At 37.8% G+C, this 25,203-nt stretch overlaps 1 protein-coding gene across 1 annotated transcript in view; it reads right to left on the bottom strand.

Moving 5' to 3' along the window:
• Window positions 1-25,203, bottom strand: part of CWH43 (cell wall biogenesis 43 C-terminal homolog) — a 115,193-nt gene that overhangs the window by 58,051 nt on the left and 31,939 nt on the right. The window contains 8 exon segments of the mRNA XM_027836618.1: window positions 4,775-4,841; window positions 4,844-4,921; window positions 8,856-8,916; window positions 11,802-11,919; window positions 13,973-14,051; window positions 18,120-18,144; window positions 18,146-18,246; window positions 21,150-21,317. Coding sequence (XP_027692419.1) covers window positions 4,775-4,841; window positions 4,844-4,921; window positions 8,856-8,916; window positions 11,802-11,919; window positions 13,973-14,051; window positions 18,120-18,144; window positions 18,146-18,246; window positions 21,150-21,317 — 697 coding nt within the window.

Here is a 25,203-nt window from a genome sequence, read left to right as displayed (position 1 = left end):
TCAGTTGACTCTTTCAATTGTTATTTTACTCTCTGGTTTTAGAATATCAGAGCAGTTTTCCTTGATAATTTCTTGAAAGATGATGTCTAGGCTCTTTTTTGATCATGGCTTTCAGGTAATTTTTAAATTATCTTTCCTGGATCTATTTTCCAGGTCAGTTGTTTTTCTAATGAGATATTTCACATTATCTTCTATTTTTTTATTCTTTTGTTTTTTTTTTATAATTTCTTGATTTCTCAAAGACTCATTAGCTTCCATTTGCTCCATTCTAATTTTTAAGGAATTATTTTCTTCAGTGAGCTTTTGGACTTCCTTTTCCATTTGACCAACTCTGCTTTATAAGGCATTCTTCTCCTCATTGGTTCTTTTGCCATTTGGGTTAGGCTATTTTTTAAGGTGCTATTTTCTTCAGTATTTTTTTGGGTCTCTTTTAGCAAGCTGTTGACTTGTTTTTCATGATTTTCTTGCATTACTCTCAGTTTTTCCTCTACTTCTCTTACCTGCTTCTCAAACTCCTTTTTGAGCTCTTCCATGGCCTGAGACCAATTCGTATTTTTCTTGGAGGCTTTGAATGTAGGAGTTTTAACTTTGTTGTCTTCTTCTGTTTTGATTTTCTTTGTCACCAAAATAAAATTGTATAGTTTGAGATTTTACACTGTTTGCTCATGTTCCCAGCCAATTACTTAAGTTTTAAACTCTTCATTAATTTAGGGCTCTGCTTCCAGTGTGAAGGATGTACTGTCCCAAGCTTCAGGGGTTTTGTGTAGCTGTTTTCAGAGGTATTTCTAGGGACCTGTAAATTTTCAGTTCTTCCAAGGTGGTATGATCAAAGGAGAGGTGTTTACTCCTTTCCTGGCCTGTGCTCTGGTCTATGAGTGACCCCAACCACTCTTTTCTGCCTTTGAACTGTGAGGAGGATTCCCTCTCCAGTGCCACCATAAGCTCCAACATGCCAGTGCTCTTCCTTGCCCCAGGTCCACCACCCAGGACTGTGACCCAGATCCAAGCATAAGCAAAGCTAGAGAATCTAGCCTCAGCACCAGCAAAGAGATTCCTGCAATCTCCCTCTTATCAGCCTCTTGATACCCTTTGCCGTCTATGGACCGAGAGCTCCAGAAGCAGTTGCTGCCGCTGTGGCTGCTGCCCCAGGGTTGTGGTAGGACCAGAGGTGGACCATGCTCCTCTCACCCAGGTTAGACAGACCTTTCCCATTGACCTTCTGAGTTGTCTTTAGCGTTTGTGTGTTGAGAAGTCTGGAAATTGCCAACAGCTGCCTATGAGTCTGTCCCTGAGGCTTGCTCCAGGTTTGCCGTGCCCCCATCTTTGCTGGAATGGCCCATGCTGAACTGTGCTTCTCTCCCAGTCTGGTGCAACAGACCTTTCCTGTTGACCTTGCAGGTTGTCTTGGGCTCTAAATTTGTTTCACTCTGTCTTTTTGTGGGTTCTGCTACTCTAGAATTTGTTTAGAGTCATTTTTTTACAGGTATTACAGGAGGGGTTTGGGAGAGAGCTCAAACTTTTACTCCGCCATCCAATGATAACATTCTTAAGAGTTGCAGATAACATTTTCCCCTATAAGAAGTAAAGATTTTGACTTATTGTCCTTTATAATTGGTCTTTAATATTTACCTTCTTATGCTTCTCCTGAGTTTAGTATGCCAAATTTCATTCAGTTCTGGTCTTTTCTTCACAAATACCTGAAAGTCCTCTAGTTCATTAAATTTCCATTTTTTTTTTCCATTCAGGATAACACACAACTTGCTGAGTAAGTTATTTTTGTTTCCAAGTCCAGCTCCTTTGCTCTGCAGAATACATTGTTCCATGCCCTTCAGTCTTTTCATGTAGAAGCTGCTAAATCTTGTGTTATCCTGACTAAAACTCCACAGTATTTATATTGGTTTTTTTCCAGTTGTTTTCCTGAGATGTTTCAAATTCTTTTCTACTTTTTATTCTTTTGATTTCGTTTTATTATTTCTTGGTGTCTTATGAAGCCATTCACTTCCCCTTCCTCAATTCTAGCTTTTAAGGAGTTATTTTCTACTGTTAGTTTTTAGACTTCTTTTTCCAATTGTTTGACTTTCTTTTCATGATTTTCTTGCATTACTCTTATTTTTTTCTCTAATTTTTCTTCAACTTCTCTTCTTTGATTTTTAAAGTCCTTTTAAACTGTTCCAAAAACTCTTTTTGGGCTTATGATCATTTTGGTTTTTTTTTCTTTCTTTTAGATAGAAATAGCTGTTTTAACTTCACTATCTTCTTTTAAATTTGAACCCAGACCTTCTCTAACACCATAGTAGTTATCTGTGATTAGGTTCTTTCTCTTTTGCTTACTCATTCTTTTTATTTTATTTTATTTTATTTTATTTTTAGCAGCCTGTTTCTTGCCTGTTGACTTTGTGTTAAAGTTGGGTTCTAGTCCCAGGGTATGGGGGATTTTTTTTGTGTGCTGGTTTTTTTGTCCTGTTGTTTTCTGAGCTCTATCAGGGCCTGACTTCAGGTATTCCTCTTTGCCCCTGAGCCACGATGAAGCCCCCAACAATGCTATCACCATAAATGTTCTTGCTCCCTGTTTCTACATCTGGCAGCTGTAAGCTTCAACTCACACCTCTTCCCTGGAACTAAAACCAGGGATTCTGCTCTCTTGCAAGTGCCCACAGCCAGCTGGGTCCCTGACCTCTGCAATCACACTTACCCTGTGTGTGCTCACAACCACAACTACAACCACAACCACAGCCTGGGACATATCAGGTCAGTGTACCTGGGTCTAGCACTGGCAGAGGACCCTGAAATCTTCACCTGATCAGCTGTCTGACCCCCAGCCTATCTGGGATGTAAAAGTTTCTGAAGCTGAGGCTGACAACCCCACCTGTCCCCAGAGCTTGTTGTTTGTTGATTTGGCAGTGTCTGCCTAGAGGTGTTTGCATTTCAATCAGGTCAAACCCCCACACTGATATCCCCCCAAATTGTCTTAGGCAAACAACTGCTTTACCCCACTTTTAGTTATTTCTTGCCACGCAAAGTTCATTTTGAGGAGTCATTTTATATTGTTTGTGGGGGAATTTCCTGCCTTATTCCACCTTCTTTCTCACTTTTTTTTTAAAGAAATAACTTTGAGTGCTTGTATTTAATACAGGAAAATTTAAGAGAAAAAGAAGATATCAGTTCAGACTTCCCTAGGTAGCCCTTTTTTATTACTGCCTTTTGCTTTTCTATCATATTCATTTCCACATATGCCCCCAATCCCTGATCCACTGAACTTCCCTTATAATTAAAAAAACAATTAAAACACCAAAAATAATTCAGCAAAATCACACTCCTTCCACACCTATGGTCTCCCATTTCTCTAAAGAAAAGAGAGAGGTCATAGGATTATGGAACTAAATCTGGAAATGACCTCAAAAGCTATCTAGTTTAACCCCCTCATAATAAAGATAGGGAAACTGAGGTCATCAATTGGCCCTAAATCACCCCTGTAAGCATCAGGGATGAGATTTGAATCAAGGTCCTCTGATGCCACAGCCCAGAGAGAGGAACTGAACCCTTCACTTTTGTTTCCAGAGACAGGATGCTTTCCACCTTTTAGGGCTAAGCTTTGTTATTATAATTAAACACCATTCAATTTAGCTATATTGTTCTTTCTAAGCTTTTTTTTTTAAAGAGATATGAGTCATTTTCCTAAAAGCCCTTCTAAATTCTAAGGATTTAAGCAAAGCTACTAGGAGTTAAGGGCTGAATTAATGTTTCCTGTAGCTCTGTAGCTTTAAGTCAAATTTGTAAAGCAAAATTTTTATTTTTTATGTGTTGACTGCACCCTTTATACCTCAGAGTTCCTTGTATAATCAATGTGGGTAGTAAGCATAATGATGATGTTAACAACAACTAGCAGTTGTATAATGCTTTAAGGCTTGCAATTTCTCATTTTTTAATCTTCACAACAACCTTGGAAGGTAGGTGCTATTATTATCCCCATTTTACAAATGAGGAAACTGAGACAGAATTAATTGACTTTCCCAGGGTAACACAGCTATTAAATATTTGAGGTCAGGTTTGAACTTGGGTCTTTCTGACTCCACATCCAGTGCTAGGTACCACCTAGCTGCCTAATTAAGTTCCTTTTATAGGACTTCGGGTATATTTTTACTATTTTAAATGAGTGTACTAATTTATGGCTGTATCCTTACTTTGAAAGATTTATTGACTTACATGATTTATTCCTGATGTTTAATTTCCCAATTATAACTGACATTTCCATAACTGTTCCTACTAGAAAGTACAATCTGTTCTATGATGAACTGTTTTATAACAATCTCCAGGAATGTATTATAACACCCTCCCCCCCCAAAGTAAGGACTATCTACAGCATATTCTGTCTTTTTAATATGCTTAGATTGAAAACTAGCAGTATGGGAGAAAAAACAGTACAAAGAAATTACACAATTAATCTGTGATTTGGTCATTATGGGGAAACTCCTGGTATGAGGGTTTGTTTCACTTGCACAATTCACAACCCTTCTATGACCTAGAAAATGTCTTAGAGAGTTGTCTGAAATCCATTGAGGCAAAATGACTTGGCCGTTAAGGGTCACAAAACTAGGGTCAAAAGCAGGATTTAAACCTCAGTCTTCCTAACTTCAAACCTAGGTAGCTACCAACCACTTCAAACCATTACGCCATCCTGCTTCTAAAAACAAAAAAAGAAGAAAAACACTCTGGAAATGTGCTAATGACATTATTTGTCTCCTTATATAGCATGTAACAAAATAAAGATACATACTCATTATTCCCAAAGTAAGTAACAAAATCCTCCAGTCCATGGGTAAAGTTAATAGTCATTGTTAGGTTGGAGCAATCTTCCCTGATGGTGATGGAAGAAGGTAGTGATGTGATTTCACAATTGGATACTTTGACAAAGCCATAATCCTACATTGGGATAAGAAGAAATATTACATTTTGTTCAGTGCCAATATGAAAAAAGTAAATACTTTTCAAAGTGATAGATTAAACTGGAAATATTCCATTAGAGGGAATTAAGAACAATAAGGTGGTAAAGGAATTATTTAGCATGTAGATTAGCTTTTTGCTTGCAAGCTTATAACATTAATGTTGCTATTAAGCAGGTCCCTCTGTGTTCCTACTTACTGTAAGAGCTATCAACCCTGTTTTAACAAGTACTATGGAGACTCCTCAAAAGGCAACATTTATAATGCACAAAATCCATCTAATTTGCATTACTGGTTTAACAACAGATTTGCATAAACAATTTTAATGTAAACCTGTACACTTTGGGGGTGTTAAAAATGGAAGTAGCTTTCCCTTATAAAATGACAGAGAACATATATTGCAGGGATAAAATATAATGTAGCACAATAACTGGGCTGATATCATTTCAGTCTTTCAAATTACATTGCCCTTCCCTGCACAGAAGGCAATCACTGAAATGAAAATCAGGTTTCCCTTGTTTGCTTATACACATACATGAATACACACTAACACAAAACGACTATAGAAACAAGATTTTTTTTTTAAACAGTCTTTCCTTGCCACCTAAAATAATTCACTGCTTTCTCACTGTCTGCACATGGCCCCCAAACCCTCTCTCAGAAACAGATATGCACTTAAGCTACTTATCGTTTCCATAATGCAAATGGATATTCATTTTAAGGGCCCTGGAATTTCTGGTTTCCTTCAAGACTCAGCTCAGGAGACACTTTCTACAGGAGGTTTTTGCCTCTTCCCACCCCCCAGCAGCCAGTGTCTACCCTGTGTCTATTTTGTATGTATCTTGTATACACCCATATGTGTACATGTGATCTCTCCTAATTAGAATGCAAGCTCTTTGAAGTCAGGGGCTGTTTTTACTTTTTCTTAAAAAATAATAACTATAACAATAACATTTATACAGCACGTACTATATAGGCCAGATACTGTGTTAAGCACGTTACAAATATTTATCTCCGTTCACCCTTGCAACAACCATGGAAGGGGGGTGTCATTATTATCTCCATTTTACAGTTGAGGAAACTATCTCTAACATTTTGCATAGAATCTGGCGTGTAGTAAGCACTTAATAAATGCTTAATGATTGATTAGTAAGACAAATTCTTATTTACATACCTGAACCTGCCACTCAAGGGACTCTTTGAGAACTATCAGTTAATCAATCAACAGGCATTTTTAATTGCCCGCTCTGTGTCAAGGATCCTGTGCTAATTGCCAGGGATACAAAGACTCAAGTCACTGTCATTACTTTACCCAATTCAGGTTAGATTATGTTTACTTTGAGTCAATTCATTATTAATCTACTAAGTGCCTACTATGCTGAAGGCACTGGAAATATAATAATAGTAAAAATAATAATAACAATAACAAGAAATAGCTTTTACACAGGACTTTAAGGTTTGCAAAGAATGATACAAATATTATCTCTTTTTTTTTAATCATTACAACAACCTGGGAGGTAGAGATAAGCATTTTTATAGTACCTATGAGGTGCCACATACCATGCTAAGTGATTTTTATCAATATTTTCTCATTTGATCCTCACAACAATCCTGAGGTGTAGGTGCTGTTATCATCTTCATTTTGCAGCTGAGGAAACTGAGACAGACAAAGGTTAAGTGACTTGCCCAAGTTACACAGCTAATAAGTGTTTGAGGCTGGATTTGAATTCGGGTCTTCCTGCCCCTTCTAGCCCCCAGTGGAGGTTCTAGCAAGAAGTGAAATGGCCAAAAGAAAAAGTATAAATTGAAGTGACCCAGATAATATACCAGTTGGATAATCAGTCTCTCTCTCTCTCTCTCTGTATCTACTCTGAAGTTGGTTATAACTCCATTCCTGTAGGAACAGCTTTACTATACAGCTTTTCTTTCTAAAACTTATTTTACTAAAAATTAAACTTTTAATTTGACAAGGAGACTTTGTGGAGGATGGATGTTAGTAGCAACTTTGTAGGCTATTCTTTGGTTATCATATCGTCTAACTTTTCTAAGCAAAACCCAAACCAAATTCATATAGTCCGGTTCCCACAGGATTTGCTGAACATGCAGAGGTATAATTAAAAATGGCTCCAGTTTCATTAAAGGGATCCCCAGGATCCCACTTGAAATAACCATAGCCATAAGCAGTTTCTTCAGGGAAGCAGGCAACAAACTCAATTACAGCTTGATTAGAAAGTTCTTTGACTAAAGCTAAGAACAGGATATTTATGCAAACACATTTTAAAACATTCATCTGTAGAATAACATTTTCATAATTAAAGTGTGATGCATTTCTATTCACATGAAAGTCACTAACGATCAATAGCTAAGGGCAAAGTCAAACTCTCTCCTTTTAGAATATTTTTTAATGACGTAAAAAGAGATCAAGAGCTAAGTGGTCCAAATGAACTCTTTGGTCCAGACCAAATACTAGAACAAGCATGAGAAAGGATGCTCAAACATTCAACAAACTCCCAAAAGTACATTTGTTACATCAATGTGAGAGCTGTAATAGCAACATTATAATGTGTACATCATTCAACTTAACATCAATTCCAACATTAATTAAGTGACTGCTCTGTGCCAGGCACCATGCTAGACACTAGGGATGCAAAGACAAAGATGAAAAATCCCTTCACTTAAGGAACTTCTATTTGAGGTGACACAATGTGTACATAGCTACAAGATAATGTGGAAGGAGAGAACACTAATGACCTTGTTTATCCAGAAAGGCTTCCCATAAGCAGGAGGTGGCAATTGAGTTGAGTCTTGAAAAAAGTCAAGGATTTTGAGAACTGACAATAAGAATAATGTGCACTCCAGACAGGAAGTGAGAGGGGGATATGAGAGGAGGGGGGAGTTGGGAAACAACCTGTGCAAAGTCAAGGGGGCAAGAGATGGAATGCTGAGTTTGGAGAACAGCCAATAGTCTAGTTTGGCTGGACTGGAAATTGTATAGCTGGTATTCTATAAAATAAGTCTGGAAAGGTAAGTGGGTCTCAGATTATAGAGGTCTTTAAATACTAGGCTTTTTCCTAGAAGTAATTGGGAGCCACTGAAAATTCTTGAGCAGGGGAATAATAATAGCTAACATTTGTACAGCACTTTCCTTTTTTTTTTTTTTTTAAAAAAAGTTAAGTGACTTGCCCAAGGTTACACAGCTAGCACGTGTCAAGTGTTTGGTCTGAGGCTAGATTTGAACTCAGGTCCTCCTGACTTCAGGGCCAGTGCTCTATCCACTGTGCCACCTAACTGCCCCATTTGTATAGCACTTTAAAGCTTTGCAGTGTACTTTACACTTGTTATTATTGCACTTCATCCTCACAACAATTCATGGAGGGAGGTGCTATTATTATCGTTTTAGAGATAGGAAAGCGGCTGAGAAAGGTTAAGTGATTTGCTCAGGGTCACACAGGGTCACACACATCTGAAATAGGATTTAAACTCACCTTCCTGACTCTGAGCCCAACACTGTACTACTTAGCTGCTTATGATATGGTAAGACTGAGCTATTGTAAGATTATTTGGGCAATTGGTATGGAGGATGGTTTAGAGAAGGGAGACTTAGAAACAGGTAGACAAATTGGTAAACTCTTAAAGTAGTCCAGACAAGAGGTGATAAGAGACTTGACTAAGGTAGTTGCTGTGTGAGTGAAGAGAAGGGAAAGGATGTTATGAAGGAAGAATCATAATGTTATCTAGCCATTAACAATTCCTTGTTCCCCAAGAAGTGTGTTGGAGCCAAGCTCATGGTAGGAAAGTGGAATGAAGTGATCTAGAGTTTCTATCCCACTTTCATGCATCCCCTTTTCCTAATGCTAAAGGAAATGCCTCTACCATTTCCCCTTAATTATTCCCTTTCCTAAGGGACACTCACCCCCCAAGTGTGATCTCTTGTGCTTGGACCAAAATCTGTATAAAAGCCCAGCTTCATCTGCACCTGACGGAGAAGAAAATGAGGGTGATTAACTAAATTAATATGAAACCAAATGAAACCAAATTAACACAGCAATTTCTAACTTTTAAAACCTTGCTTCAAAATCAAGGAACAAAATAGTTTCCTGATGAGTTAATAAAATGAAGTTACAGAAACCTAAGCTTTGTATGAGACTTTCTTGCTTAGAGATCAAACTATAGACACATCTTAAGTTGCAAAATAAAAAGATCAAAATTCTCTTTACCCAAAATTCAAAGGACATACATTCAAAGGACCTATTGGGCCACAGGTGAAAGAGACCAAAGGATGAGGAAGGCTATGTCTAGACAGCTGAAAAGTAGACAATAGCAGAGGTGGGCCAGTCTACAGCCCAGTCCTAGTAGGAGTTATGATACCAGCCAAGATAAGATCGTAATGGTTACTACAAGCAACATAAGGACAGGAGGTTAAAAAAAAAACCAACTATGATTGATGGGAGGGATCAAAGCCATGAAGAAATCAGGCATGCTCAGACCACCATCTAAAAGCCACAAATATGTCCAGTGTTCAGGTCTAACTAATGGAGAGGTTTGCTTTAATTAGTTTTACCATGGCACTAAAACTTTGAAAATAGATTTATCTAAAAGCACTTGAGATTAACTAATAAAATAATCTTAAATTTAAATAAACTCAATGTAAAGGGATTTTTGCTTAGGCAGAAACTCTAAGATATATAAGATTTAAATATAATGCCACTTTCATCTATTGCCACAAAAAGTCATTTCATAATGCAAATTAATGGTGAATTCACTATCAAACCAAATACTGCTTTTTGTTTAGAAAAAATATAAAGGGGCAAATAATAATAGTTTGAATTTATGTACAGAAGCACATTTCTTCTAAAAATGCTTTCACTTATATTACCTGAATAAAGAGAAATACTGCTATGCACCCCTTATGGATTGACAGAGTTAAGTACCAATGAAATTAGTGGCAAAATCACAGCTAACTTCCAAGTGCTCTTTCCATTAAGCCACATGAACTCCTGAACTCCCAAGTGTTCTTTACATTAAGCTACATGGCCTGAATTTGATTGCAAAGTACTTTGAAGGCAAGGTAAAGATGTTCTTGATTTCATTATATCTCAGTGAGATCAAAGTAATACTGTGAGTTTAAATTCTGTTCTTCCATTTCAGACAGCAAGGATGCTATCAAAGTTATGAGACCTAGCCAGATTCCATAGTGAGTAAGGAATCATTGTTAAGAAATTCTAGTTATATAACAATACACTTTCAGAAATATGGGTGGAGATTGCTTCTGTCTCTAAAAAATACTCCACAGGACAGCTTTAGTTGGCCCACATTGCAACAGTTAGGAAGTTAGGAAGCCCTCAGAATCTGAGACTCCCATGTTGCCTTTTTCCTAAACACAGGGTTGTACTGCAAAGCCACAGAGAATGATGAAGGGGACAGATGTGTGGGACAAAGGAAAGCATCCATATGAAAAGGAAGCGCAGGTGGCACAGACCTGAGAGAATGGCAGAGAAGCCTCATGAGACAGTAATTAGGAAGAAGGCAGCATTGGAGGATTGGAGGAGAGGAGCTCCATGGAAAGAGAACAGAGAGATCCAACCTGAATTGTATGACTGCCATGCCCTCCTGAGGGACCGGAGAGCTATGAGAACATAAGAAGATACCAGAGAACACAGCCTAGCTATAGTGTGATGTTTACAGAGCCAAATGGTGAAGAAGATGACCCTAAGGTGGCAGTGTTGCTCCAACATGCCTCCTTGTGAATGGAGGAAGAAAGTCAGGAAGCATATAGCAACAGACCCTAAGCTTCCATACCAGTGCTGTGAATTGAACTAACTGTGCCTTTCTCCAAGGGCACAATTTGAAGAAGAAATTGAATAGCACTCTCCTTAAGGTATAGAAGATGTATGCATGCATACAGAAAATGTTTACTACCTGGTTTAATTTTTTATTTGCTTTCCTCTTCTGTCAGTTAAATACCTTTTGCTTCTTGGATTCAAATCCCTTTTGTACATTGGGCACAGAGATGGTATTGGTGGGGGCTCAGATTGAGGTTTCAGATAGTTGACAAACAAACAATACACCACATTTGGGAATTACAGAGTGGTCCCAGAGTCCTGTGAGTATGCGTGGGGTCCAGTACTACATTTACAATGCAAACATAAATTGTCCTAAGGCCCCTCTTGAAATGTCTACTTGCTCATAAACAATACTGGTTAGCAGGACAAAAATTCCCAGGCAGTAAGATGAATGCTAGACTCTGGTCCTTGCCAGAGAAAAGTAGATGATGGGTATTACACAGGCATAATGATCAGAAACAGCTCTACAACGGACCCCCAAATATAAAAGTAACCAGAGACACCTCAGGATATACAACTGTCACTAGGAATAACAAGTTTATTCATCATTTTTCTTGCTCCATCCCCCTTGAAGCTAACCTGAGAGTTAATCGCCCACAGATTTTAAGAGAGCCGCATGATAGAAAGGAACACCATGGAACACTGAGTCACAGGGAAATGAGACCTTTGAACTTTGAAGAGCATTATGCTTTACTCAATGAGCATTGCTGTCAGGCTCCCTAAGGCGTTTGAGTCCAGCAGAGAATATTCAGAGGGCCTGGAAACAGAAAGGTCCCGCTTCTCATCCTGCCCATACATGTATCTCTATTAAAAATGCCATGACTAGGAATCCCTGCCAATGGCCCAACGTGAAGAGGCTTTGTTCTCTGCTCTCCCCCGAATCGCTATCAAAGATAGAAGGAGCTCACTCTTCCTTCAGCTACACAGCCTAGCAAATCTTTTCCTTCTGTGAATTGACCCTACCCAGAGCAGAAGAACTGTGATTCCTCCTTAACAGACATCAATTCTAATCAAACACACCTGTTTGATCGAGTCAACTAGCCGATTGTTCTAGATAAAGCCAACCTTCATTGTCACGTCCAAATCAGAAAGGCCAGATCAGGGCTGAGAATTCTTTGGTTGGTGCCTGAGGAACACTTTTAATGGCAACTTCTGATTAACAGGAATGGACAATTTCAGTGTAGCATTCTTCTGTCTTCTTTTCTCCACAGTTTCCCATGTACTAAAGTAACAGGACAAGGCCTACAATGCCAAGCATTATTAGCTCCCTATGACATGTGCCCATATTTAATAATAAAAAAACCCCCAGACATTCACTACATAGTCTACTCATGAGAAAAGAAGGAATATTTAGATTCATCGGGCTCTTCTGACATTCAGAGTCAGTCTACAAGGATAAAATTTGTTTTGAAGGTTCATTGGTGGTTGAGACAAGACTCAGTTTATTGATGAAAGGATGAAGATTCTAGCCTGGCCAAATACAGATATGACCATCACATCATAATATTGTTGTGGTAATGGGGCCAAGATTACATCTTCTGATGGATCAGGAGCATAGCCAAAGGCTATTTTTACCTTAGCCTGCCATTTCATGAATATATACCCGCTAATCAACAGAGTAGGAGAACAAGAGAACGTGAGGTTTAGAACAATTTCATCACCATTTTTAGAAAAGCCACTCAAAACTCAATAAGAAATAGGGAAAGGGAAGGGAAGGTAGCATCATTTTTGCAAATGAAGTTAAGCATTATAATCAATCATCCCTACTGCTGGAAAAATAACTCAAATTACATGTCCTAGAAACAGTGAATTAGTCCCTTTTTTAAACTTTCATATATGAAGAAGTTGTCTGCTATTTATTACCAACAATTACTTTTCATTGAAAAGATGACTATAGCGATAACTCATTTGCATGGCACTTAATACTTACCACAATGCTACAAGGGAGGCATAAGTAAGCTCTATTATGCCCATTTTAGAGATGAGGATACTGAGGAGCTCAGAGAGGTTACAGTTACTCGCCCAAGGTCTTGTCTCTATTAGAACCAGGCTTAAAACTCAGGTCTCCTACTCCAGAGCCAGCATGATATCTAACATAGCAAGAAATAGTTAAAAAAAAAAAAGGAAAAAAGAAAGAATTCAAATAACTTTTCTCCAGTTTTTCAGTCTACTTCCCTTGCTTCATGAAGAAAGGGAGTAAGACATACACAAACACACAGATATATACAACTACCCAAAAATCCTTTCTCCCTAATTGAAAATTAGAGCATCACAATGAGAGTTACTAATGGGCAGCAGACAGAAAAAAAAATGACTTGTATAATAGCACACAGCTCTCTGGGTATGGGATATGATACAAGGAATATAGAAATTGCTGACATTTATGGATGTTGTCTTCATTCATTTTTAGCAATTACTGACATTTCAATCCCATGCTTCTACTAAAGCTATAAGAAATAATATAAAATTTGCTAGAGTTTCCCTTTCTCTCCTCCTTCCTTGAGCAGCTATTGACAAAATGATGAAATAGTCAAATTTCAGAGAGCAAAATGGAGAAGAAGACTAGAAAAACCTACAGAATTCATCATCTCTTGAGATAACCGGTCTCTGAAATAATCAACAATTGGCCACAGGGCTCCTTTGATCAGTGAATCCCAAGGTGGTCTTGACAGTTCTGGAGTATAAGGTCAGGAGAACACTATTATTATTATTGTAAGATGGCTTGTTGTTTATGATGCATTTTAAATATGCCAAAGAACATCTTCCAAGACAAAACAACAATATAGGAAAAAAGTTATTTTAGAACACAATGTGCTAGTGTTAGCCTTGTCTGCCAAACACCAGTATTATAATGGAGTTTGTCTGTATTATCACCCCATATTCCCAAAATCAAAGAGAAAACCCAGAGGGAATCTGGACTCTTGGCAATAGCTAGGACTCAGGTCTGACTATAGATAACATAAAAATAAAAACAAAAATAAAGTTGGACCTGAATACCTGTCAGATTCCAGTGAAAATATGCTTTAAAAAAAATTTAAGGGGCAGTTGGGTGGCACAGTGGATGGAGCACTGGCCCTAGAATCAGGAGGATTTGAGTTCAATTCTGGCCTCAGATACTTGACACTTACTAGCTGCGTGACCTTGGGCAAGTCACTTAACCCCAATTGCCTAAAAAAAAAAATTGCTTACCCTTTGCCTAATTCCTTCTCATGAGTTTTCTATCAGTGTCCTAACAATAGCAATCCTATACCAATAAGCATCCATAAAACTGAACAAAAAGGGGTGGGGTGGCAGAAAACTTACGAGACTCAAAGGAACTAACACAAGAAGAAGGGTTGTTTTTAGTCTTGAATTTATTCTACTGGTTAATGATATTTTAGAAAAGAGGTTAAAGAATAATTTTGATGAGGAGGAAGTGCATACATGTTTCAATCCTGTAAAAATCTATGTTGTAGTAATAACATCCAGACCTCTGGAAAACACGGCTTGCCTTGTAACTCTCTAGAGCCAGAAGAAATGAATATTCATGCAAGGAAGTTCTCTCAAGAATATTATTATTAAAACAGAAATGCGGAAGGAAATTACAACATGATTTCCCTTTCATCAATTTAACTTTAGAGAAATTGTTTATGTCACATCCCCATGAAAACATTTTATTGGTAGTAGAAAATAAAATGAAAATGTGGCCATCTTGATTGCTAACAAGAGACTTTTTTTTTTCAATACAGATATAGAAAGGGTGAAAAACAAGTGCTGGGTAAATTATACAAATCCAAGCTTACCAAGGCCTCTATCAGGAGACGGGTTTCATTTTAAATTTCTTCAGTTTAAGTTATTCCAAATTCAGAACTCACAACTTATTTTTGTACAAGCTCCCCCCATACTGGCTTTTGTTCATTCAACATACACATACGGAATAGTCTTTGTATCGCCAGAGCCTAGACAGAGCAATGCTGGCCCCATACAGTAGTCACTTAATAAATAATCATTCATTGATTGATCATTCATGTGCAAGTTCTGCCCTGTGCCAAAGCGATTGCAGACAGTAAATAGCCCTCTATGACAATCTGAGGCACTCTTGGAGAGAGCTGAAACTATACAACTCATATACATTTGTATTTCCTGAAATCATATGTTCCAAATATTGGTTACTGTTTGCCATTTACTATCCCAGCAATTAAAACTCTGAGAAATGGATGACTAGGATGTCTCTGGGGCTTTGACATCTACTTTCACCCCTAGTTATGGTGAAGAAGGACCTAAAGTCATGAGGGGAAGAGAATGACCTTCCCTCATCCAACCTGAAGAAGTATACCCACTCCCAAAGGGGTAAAAACAGGTGCTGAGTCCAACTCTCCCTATCTCGGTAAAGGTTTTTCTGACTAACCTTCAAAACATTACTTACTGTATCAAAGGATTTGGTGCCAACAATGGTTAGACTGGCCGGGTGGTTCCAGCTGCAAGGCTCCTGCCCGGTTTTTCCTCATCTCACTTTGGCATTTCTATAACAAACCATAGCATTGTCCCTTATTTCAAATTCTTCCAGATCCAATTTAGTTTACTCTTGTCCCCATCTTTCCACCTTGGCTTCCATCACTGGTACAATCTTATATTTGAGTTACAGAACATCTGCCTGTAAATCCTCTGACTCTAAAGCTCTATGTAAATGCTGTTATTTCAGTCCCTGGCAGCCCAACTCTTCCCACCAGCTGGAAGGCCTTAGCATCACAGTTTCACTAGTTGGGGAAGCTCTTGCATACAAACCAAATCAGGTTAGCCCTACAGCAGAGGTTCCCAAACTTATTTGGCCCATTGCCCCCTTTTAAAAAAAAAATCCTTGGTGCCCTGCTGGAAATCTACTTTCTTTAACCTTTTAATGGTTTTTTTTTTAAATTTGTGCCATTTCAAAAATATCTAATTTTTTTAAAAAAATTATGCATCTTAAATTTAGTAATTTATTTTAAATTTGTGAGTTCTTTCCTGCATTGAAATTTTGATGATGCAATATTGTGTTATGTAATCATATAGTATCATATTATAAACAAGTCATTATATGCACATATTCTTGCCAACGCATACTGGACTTCAGGACAATATGTATAATGTTGAAGACCTGTTGGCAGACTTGATCACTGATTGGTTATAACATGCATTTTGTGTGTTTATTTGGAAAATAATGTAATCACTACAACTTTAACTTTGTTACACAACAGATGAAATATGTACAAACGGTTTTTCAAAATTTTCTTCTCTTCTTTCCTTATGCTTCCCACCAACCCCTTATTTTTATTAAATGCCTCCCAATTGCACCTAAGCTACTACCACCCCCCTGGATTGTTCCAGTGCCCCTCCTGGGGTTCCATATCACCCATGTTAGGAACCTCTGCAAACTATTTCATCCCCTCACCCTGCCATCTACAGGCGTTTCCTCATTTTGCTAGTAAAGCAGGAGATGGGAATCATTTTCCATTCTGTAGACCTTTTCCCCCATACCACTAGCCCAAAGTGATTTCAGTCATAGACTGAGATAGCTGGAGAGAGGGAGGAGGGAAGTAGTAGGTTATAGGGGAGGACCTAAGTACAAAAGGTTATGGTCTTCTGAGGTCAGAAAAGAAATAGAGGCATCAGTGTTTATTTGTAAGTTCCTTATTTTCTCATTAATTCCATGTGGAAGCTTTCTGATATTGCTGGAACCCAAGATCTCTTCCTAGACCATTGTCCAACTCTTACCCCTTCTCTGTGGGTATCTATCCTGGAACCTCTTCTCTGGCTTGAAGAACTCATCAGCTTCTACCTGCTCAAAAATCAGCTCTGAGATGACTCCCAAATTTAGACACCCAGCCCTAGTTTCTCTCTTGGACTCAAGTCACGTATAACCAACTGCTCCCAAGGATGACTCCTCCTGAATGACTCCTAAGCATCTCAAGTTTGACCAAAATAGAATTCGTCGTCTCCCTCTCCCTCACTAAACCCAATATTTTTCCAAATTTCTTTATTTCTGTTAAGGCTAGCACTACCCTCCAAGTCACCCAGATTTGTAACTTCAGGGTCCTTGACTCTTCCTTCTCTCTTATTCACCACATGCAAAACTTTGCCACCTCTATATCCCTTGCATCAGTCCCCTTCTCTCTCTTTACTCACATAGCTAGATGTGACCTAGATCAGACCTTTATTATCTCTCACCTGGACTGCTCTACTATTTTCCTAACAGGTCTCCCTGCCTCCAATCTCTCCTCCCCAATTCAATCTGAAGCTGCCAAAATGATCTTCCTGAAGCACAAATCTGACCATTTCCTTTGATCAGCAACCTTCAGGGTTCCCCGCCTAATGATACTTGTTTCCTAATCTGGTTTTCAACTCCAGTCTTGTTTTATTTTTTTATGTTAAAATATATTTTTATTTTGTTAAATATTTCTCAATTACATATACAAAGTTTTAAGATTAATTTTTAAAAATTCTGAGTTCCATATTCTTTCTCCCCTTTCTTTTCCTTTCCTGGAGAAGGCAAACAATTTGATATTGAATATACATGTGAAGTCATGCAAAACATTTTCATATTAGCCACATTGCAAAAGAAAACACGGACCAAAAAACCCAAGAATAATAAAGTAACAAAAAAAATCAGCTTCAATCTGCATTAAACTCTATCAGGTCTTTCTCTGGAAGTGGATAGCATTTTTCATCATAAGTCCTTTGGAATTGTCTTGGATCCGGCCTTATTTTATACTCACCTTAACATATTTCCAGCCCTATTTCATATATCCCTTACAGGGGAGTGTAAACTCCTAGAGGGACAGAATGTTTCCTTTTTGACTTTGAATCTCCAGAATGCAGCACAAGGCCTTGCAAATAGCGGATGCTAAATAAATGTTGAATTGAACACTGAAATGTTTTGAAGTGGAAGCCATTTGCTACCTTACCTCCCTTCTATTGCAGTTACTTAAATCTTCTGTTGTTATTAGACTTTTCACATTTCTGTCTTTTGCCTTTGGCTATATGGATGGCAAAGACCAAGTCTTATATATCTGCTATATACCTGTAGTACCTAACACACAAAGGGTGCTCAATAAATGTTGATTTGATTTCGGTTTGAGTCAGCAGGTTAAATTTATTCTGAATAATAATAAAGAATGAGTAAGTTTAATGTTTGGAGCTCTTGTTCCTCTTCATTCCATGTTTTGGTCCAATTCAATCTTTAGGGAAGAAGGATGAAACTGGAAGTAAGCTAATTAGTCAATCAACCACCATCACCTTTGGGATGCCCAAAATAACTGTATGGAATACTCCTTTATAAAATCCACTTAATTACATTAGGAACAAAGCAAAATGATACTACAAAGTTTCAGGGAATTTTCACTTTTTTCTGAATAGCATTTTAGAATTATTTTTTGTTTGATGAACTGATTCAAGGCTTTTTGGGGGCCCAGCAATCAAATCCAGTCCAATAATTAACACTAATGTCCCTGAGAGAAAATATTTAATACATTTTGACCCACAGTCCTTTTTTATGCCTAATGCAAGTAGTCGAGATTATGGGTGAAATTTCATTTTAATTACCAAGCTTTGAAAATACAAAGTAATTGAACCATATATCTCTCAGTATTTAAGCTAGTCCTTTACTCATAAATTTCACATTCAGGGAGCCATGAGAGAATCACTCAACCAGAACTACAGAAATAATAGGTTTTTCAAAAGTATCTCTACTTTTTGCTAATGAGGAAGGACTGATGTTTCTCTAGAATCTTATGATTTTTCTGGGAGTGCTGGTGCAAGATGCTGATTGAAGGGTGTTGCTGCAGAAAGGAAGAGCAAAGTTATCTATGGGGCAGGGCAGTGGGACAGAAGCTGTTGGGCTGGGAATCCACTAGGTAAAGATGTAAGACCCATAAATGGATTACAGTGGGGTTTCTGGGGACTCCTAATAGATGGAAGTGTTAATGTGTCTCCTTAAATCCCTAACATATGCCAGAGGATGTTTTAGAGACACTTTATAGAAAAACTATAATTTCTGTACAAAAGAGTACTTGAATTCCTAGAATATATGACACCAGTTTGGGAAAGAGGATAAAGGATACTTTAGCTCGTAGTGGTATCATTTAAGTAGTACTATATCAGTACTAATTCAGACTTGGGATCTCCAGGCCCAGGATAGGTCCAAAATAAATTATAATTTCTAACAAGGTATAAAAATCCCAGACCAAGCTCTATGCTTGAATTGGCCCTGGGCTCAAGGACTAACTCAATATAATACTGATGATAAATGCTGATGATAAGGAAGTAGACAGAAGAGGGGAAAGAGAGGAAGGGGGAGGGAAAGAAAGGATGAATGAAAGAGGAAGACAGAAAGGGAGAGGAGGAGAAAAGAGGAGTGAAAGAAAATGGAAAGAGAGAAAGAAAGAGAAGAGAGGGAGGGAAGGAAAGAGAGAGAAAGAAAAGGAAAGGGGAGAAAGAGAGAGAACACAAAAAAAAGAACCTACCATTCATCATATAATTATGTATAGTATATGTACAGTATGTATAGTATAATTATGAACAGAATGAAATATTCATGAGATTTTATTTTCATTATCTTTCTCCACAGGGTGAACCCTTAAGCAAGCTGAAGTAGGAGAAAATCAGAGTATCAGACAAGAGGAAAGAGTGATAGAGGACACACACACAACTGAAAGGAACCAAAAGAAACTTGAAGTGCACCAAAAACCAAGATGTCAGGGAAGAAATGGAGTAAGCAATGAATGTCCCAACATCTCAGGTTATGTGGACAGCTGGAGAAAGTATTTTGTGTCAAATTCTCAAATCTGTTTGAAATAAAAAATAATTCATGAATTGTGTCGGATGAATACACTTAGTAGCTGATGTTACTTTGTCTCTGGACCCTAGTTCGAACATTCATCTTTAAAATAAGGGAGTGGATTAGAGCTAGATGAATTTTGATTCATCTCTAAATCTGTGATCCAAAAATAGTTTAAATTTTTTAAAATATCCATAAGTTCATAACCACGGAAACAGAAAAATGATTATTTGATGACTTAGAAATTTTAAAAATATATATTTAATACTTGGCTGAATATTTAAGGAAAAAGTATAAAACATGCATCTTTCATATATCATTAAAATTTACTAAGTAACTTGACTATGATCATACAATTAGTAAGTATCTGAGGCAGAATTTGAAATTAGAGTCATTCCTAGTACCAAGCTCAACACTAGCTATTACATCACTTGACCTCCATCTGTGTATAATCTCTTACTTCTTTAGACTTATTTGCTAAATCATAGACATGTTGCCATCTGCTGGTAGATGGAGTTTTATACAAGGAAGTCTCCACATTGACAAAGACACAGACCCTTTTCCCTGTTTTCAAGAAATATACTAAATGGGAACTCAAGGCTAAATTCTGTGGGCCACACAAAATCACAATGTGTGAAATAAGAGACAGCTCTTAACCTCAGTAATACAACCATCCCTGAACCTTATCAAGAATAGTTTTCTGATGCTTTCATCAAAGCAATATTGCCATTGATGGATTTTTGTCTTAGGTTTATTTTTTTTCCCTGCAATAAATGGAAAAGAGTTTTAAAAAAATAATTATGGCTGTTCTTTCATTATTTACTATGGATTAACTACTTTTAATAACATCAAATTCACTGGGAAAAATACATATTGATTATATGAAGTAGATCCAAGTAGGTGGTTCAGTGGGTAGAGTGCTGGATCTGGAGTCAAGAAGATCTGAGTTCAAATATGACCTCATAAACTCACTAGCTACGGGACCCTGGGCAAGTCACTTAATCCCTATTTGCCTCGGTTCTTTATCTGTAAAATGAGGACATACTGGAGAAGGAAATGACCAACCACTTTGCCAAGAAAACTCTGTGAATAAATCCATGGGGTCACAAAGAATCAGACACAACTCAACAACAAGATACTAAGAGGTTGTTAGTCATAATAGTAACTTTTGAGACACAATGGACTGAGGATATAGTTAACACAGTAATTTAGTTACTTGATAAGATTTTTCTTAAACTACACTTTGTTCTTTATCATGAAAATTTCCCATTTATTTAAAAGAAAAAGACTATCTTTGTATGCCCAGCACTTAGCACAGTGCCTGGCACATAGTAGGTAATTAATAAATGTTTGTGACTGACTTAAGAAAAGCAAGATGTCAGCCTTTTCAAGTCCACCTACTAAAGGGCTTGTATTTTGGTCATGACCTGAGACATCAGTGAAATGCCACTTGACTGCAGAATTTCACATGTACCATTTACCCAAAAGTACATCACACTTTCTTTAGCCTGGCTATCTCCTGGTACATACTTAAAAACGGTATACCACACACAGGAAAAAAAAAATCAAGAAGACAGAATGTCATGATGGTGGTTATAGCCCTCCCAGTATTCATCTCTGAGCTAATGAGGCGGCCAAGAAGTTGAGGCCACCCGGCAATGGTGCAGACTGCCAAAATGCTCCCACCTATGGCTGCAGCCCATGTGTTCAGGGAGAGGAGGACAGCTGCTGCTGTGCTGGGAACTTGGAGATAGTAGAGAAAACACAACAACTAAAATCACTAATTTTAACTAATTAACTAATTAACTAAAATAATTAATCCTCTTTCCAATTTCTCAAAACAAACTCAGAACACTACAAAGACTTTGTCATGATGAGGATTATAGAATCTAATGTTGGCAAGGACCTGAAAAATCAACTAGTCTCACTCTCAGTTGAGGAAAGAGAAGAAACCCAGGGAAGTTGTGATTTTCCCAAGGCTACACAGCTAATTAATGGTCAAGTTAGAATGAGAACATAGGCATCTAGACTGTCTGAACAGCTGTTTTTCCCACTATGCCTCTGAAATGGGAGACAGTATTGACTTTGGAGTCAGAGGCCTGGGTTCAAAACCCACCCCCGAGGATTATAATCTATGAGACTTCTCACTTCTTCTCACCACCCCGCTACCAGCCGAACTCCAGGTGAGTTTTTTGCCAAAGCTCCCCCCACTCCCTGATCTTCCCAGCAGAAGACTCTTGATGTACCAGTCATTGTGGAGAACTTCTATCAGGAACAATTTATGGGGCACTCATTGTCCTAGGGTCTCCCCAAATGAATTGGTCTATAAGAAAACGATTTGGTGAGTGTCTTGACACAGCTTGAAATCTGATAGTTATAGCTGTGCCATCCAGAGCCCTTGGGTCCACAGCACTCACTCTAATTTGGAACTGCTGATGGGATACTTCCTATTCAGCAGAAAGTACCAAATGAAGATGTTCTTTCTACATGAAAAAGCAGTGTGATTGCTGAATAATTTCATCAACTGTACCATCTAATTTAACACATACTATATTTCACTCTTCATTACCTTTACTCATTCACTCAATGATTCTGCTACAGGCTCTACTTTTGACCCCTCCCAGTGACTGAAAGAAGGGACAACCATTCCTTCCTACTTTAAATATGTGATACATAGAGACAAAAGTGACTTTGCTAACCAATGTTATAAAAATCCTGAGGCTCATGTCAGTAATATCAACCAAAAAATTCCTCTCCCCCCACAATCAAAGGTGACAAACAGTGATTGACCTTCCTTCCCCACTTCTACACATCCCTGTTGTGATTTCTTTCCATTTGATTCTGTTTGAAGGGAAGAGGAAAGAAGACAAGCAATTTTTTTTTAAAAAAAAAAGGAAAAACAAGAAGTCTGGATTCAAGGAAGACTTTTCTCCAAATCCCTACAACTAAAGCCCCTAGTGAGGCCTTCAAATATTTAGCTGCTAAAATGGTGGTTTTTGTTTTTAAGATTGACCCCAGCTTGAGATCAGGTCTTATTATTTTCCAGGCTTCTGCTTGCAACAGGGAAATTTTCCAAAACAAAAAAAAAAGTATCATTTCAAATTTCTCTGGTCAGCTTTTTATAGAGAAATAGGCTATGTCATCCTTATAACACCTTTCTAGTATTAAGGAGGCAAGTGAAAGTATTAGTAATTAAATATTTAATATTTGCTGTAGCCAAAACAATAAGGTTAGAGAAAACACATTTATAACATGATACTTTAATACTTACTAGGTGCTTGACTGTACCATAAAATATAATCTTGATAAGCATTAAAGTATATATACTTTATGTACACTTAACCACCATGTATGATCAATGTGTAATGGTCTATTTAACAGGACTAAGAGCATTACTCTGCTATTTTAAAATATTATACAAATTTATAGATGTCATATGTTTGCTTCTGTAACATTTTGCAACATGGTCACATTTATGTTTTTTTTCAATTCCAGGTCCTTGTTCAGGAAAACAACCCCCAATTTATGGGAAAATGTGATATGCTTTATCCAGCTGGTTTTTGACTGCTGTTTTTAGGAAGCCATCATCATAAAAACAGGCAGCTAAGTGACACAGTGGATAGAGCACGAGGCCTGGAGTCAGGAAGACCTGAGTTCAAATGTGGCCTCAGATACTTACTAGCTACGTGACCCTAGGCAAGTCACTTAACCTTATCTGCCTCAGTTTCTCATCTATAAAATGAGTGGGAGAAGGAAATGGCAAACCACTCCAGTATCTTTGCCAAGAAAACCCCGGACGGGGTTACAAGAAGTTGGACATGACTGAAATGTCCAAACAACAACGTGACAAAAAGTGCAAACTGCCTATATATATTCAGCTCTAAGCTTTAAGTTATTTCGGGTGAGCAGGGACTCCTTTATATTAGACAGTAGAGTTTGTTTCACAAACTGTGTTCTTCAGAACCCTAAGGTAATAAGAAGAAAAAAGAAAACCCATTCATCTACTATGCTGTCCATGTTGTTTCTCAAGTAATGTGTGTATTCAGTCACTGAAGGGATCTATAGAGATTGATGAAATTGATTATGTGACTGAAAAGTTGGCTATTAGTTGGTTTACAACTCATCATTGAAAGCACCAAGTCATGGGGCAGCTAAGTGGCGCAGTGGACAGAGTACTGGCTCTGGATTCAGGAGGACCTAAGTTCAAATCCAGCCTCAGACACATAACACTTACTATCTGTGTGACCTTGGGCAAGTCACTTAACTTCATTACCTAGCCAAAAAAGAAAGTGCCCAGTCACGTAGGATGTTAATTGCTGGTCTGTCTCAGCAAGGTACATGATGTCCTTTTATATCCTTAGCTGTTTTATTGTAACCTTTTAACTAATGCTGATTATAGATAATTGAATAAAATCAGAAAGGTGAGACAGACAAGAAAGCAAACATTTTAGCAACCAGGGATCTCATGATGAAACAAACACCCATGAATCAAGCTTAGGTATCAAATCCTAAACATGTAAATATGCACAGTATCAGCTCTAAGTGCCCCAGGAAATTCTCTGAGACTGGTGGAAGGTTTGCTTATTGCTGAAATCACAGGGTCAAAAAAAAAATTAGGCTTAAAAGGCATTTTTAAAAAGATTTTACTTATAAAAATATGAGCCATTCCCCAATTGATAAATGGTCAAAGACTATGAACAGGCACTTCTCAGACAAAGAAATCAAAGCTATCAATTCAGTTGTTCAGTTGTTTCAGTTGTGTCCGACTCTTTATGACCCCACTTGGGGTTTTCTTGGCAAAGATACTGAAATGATTTGCCATTTCTTTCTATAGCTCATTTGACAGATAAGAAACTGAGAGGCAAACGGGGTTAAGTGACTTGCCCAGGGCCACACAGTTAGTAAGTGTCTGAGGCCAAATTTGAATTCAGGACGATGAGTCTTCCCAGCTTCAGGTCCATTATATCCACTGTGCCATGTAGGTGCCCCAATAGTCATATAAAAATGTTCTAAATCACTAACAATTAGAGAAATGCATGTTAACAACTCTGAGGTATACCTCACACCTACCAGATCAGCTAATATGACAAAAAAGGAAAATGACCAAGATTGGAGGGAATATGGAAAGATTGAGACACAGATGTACTATTGGTAGAGTTGTGAACTCATCCAACCATTCTGGAGAGCAATATGTAACTATACCTAAAAGGCTATCAAACTGGGTATACCCTTTGACCCAGCAATACCAGCAATATCTCAAAAAGATAGAAGAAAGAGGAAAAGGATATATGTGTGCAAAAATATTTACAGTGGCTCTTTTTGCGGCAGCAAAGATTTGGAAATTGAGGAGATGTCCATTAATTAGCAAATGGATGAACAAGTTGTGGTATATGAGTATGATGGAATGCAATAAGAAATAACAAGAAGGAAGCTTTTAGAAAAACCTGGAAAGACTTACATGAACTGATGCAAAGTGAAGTGAACAGAACCAGGAGAACATTGTACACAATGACAGCAATATTGTAAGGATGATCAACTGTGAAGGACTTAACTACTCTGATCAATACTATGATCCATGACAATTCCAAAGGACTCATGATGAAAAATGCTATTTACCTCCAGAGAGAGA

This window comes from Vombatus ursinus, unplaced genomic scaffold (assembly GCF_900497805.2).
Source record: "Vombatus ursinus unplaced genomic scaffold, bare-nosed wombat genome assembly UNPS02014818.1, whole genome shotgun sequence".
Taxonomy (NCBI): Eukaryota; Metazoa; Chordata; class Mammalia; order Diprotodontia; family Vombatidae; genus Vombatus; species Vombatus ursinus.
The sequence above is the reverse complement of the archived record's forward strand: the minus strand, read 5'-3'. Positions and strand labels throughout refer to the sequence as shown.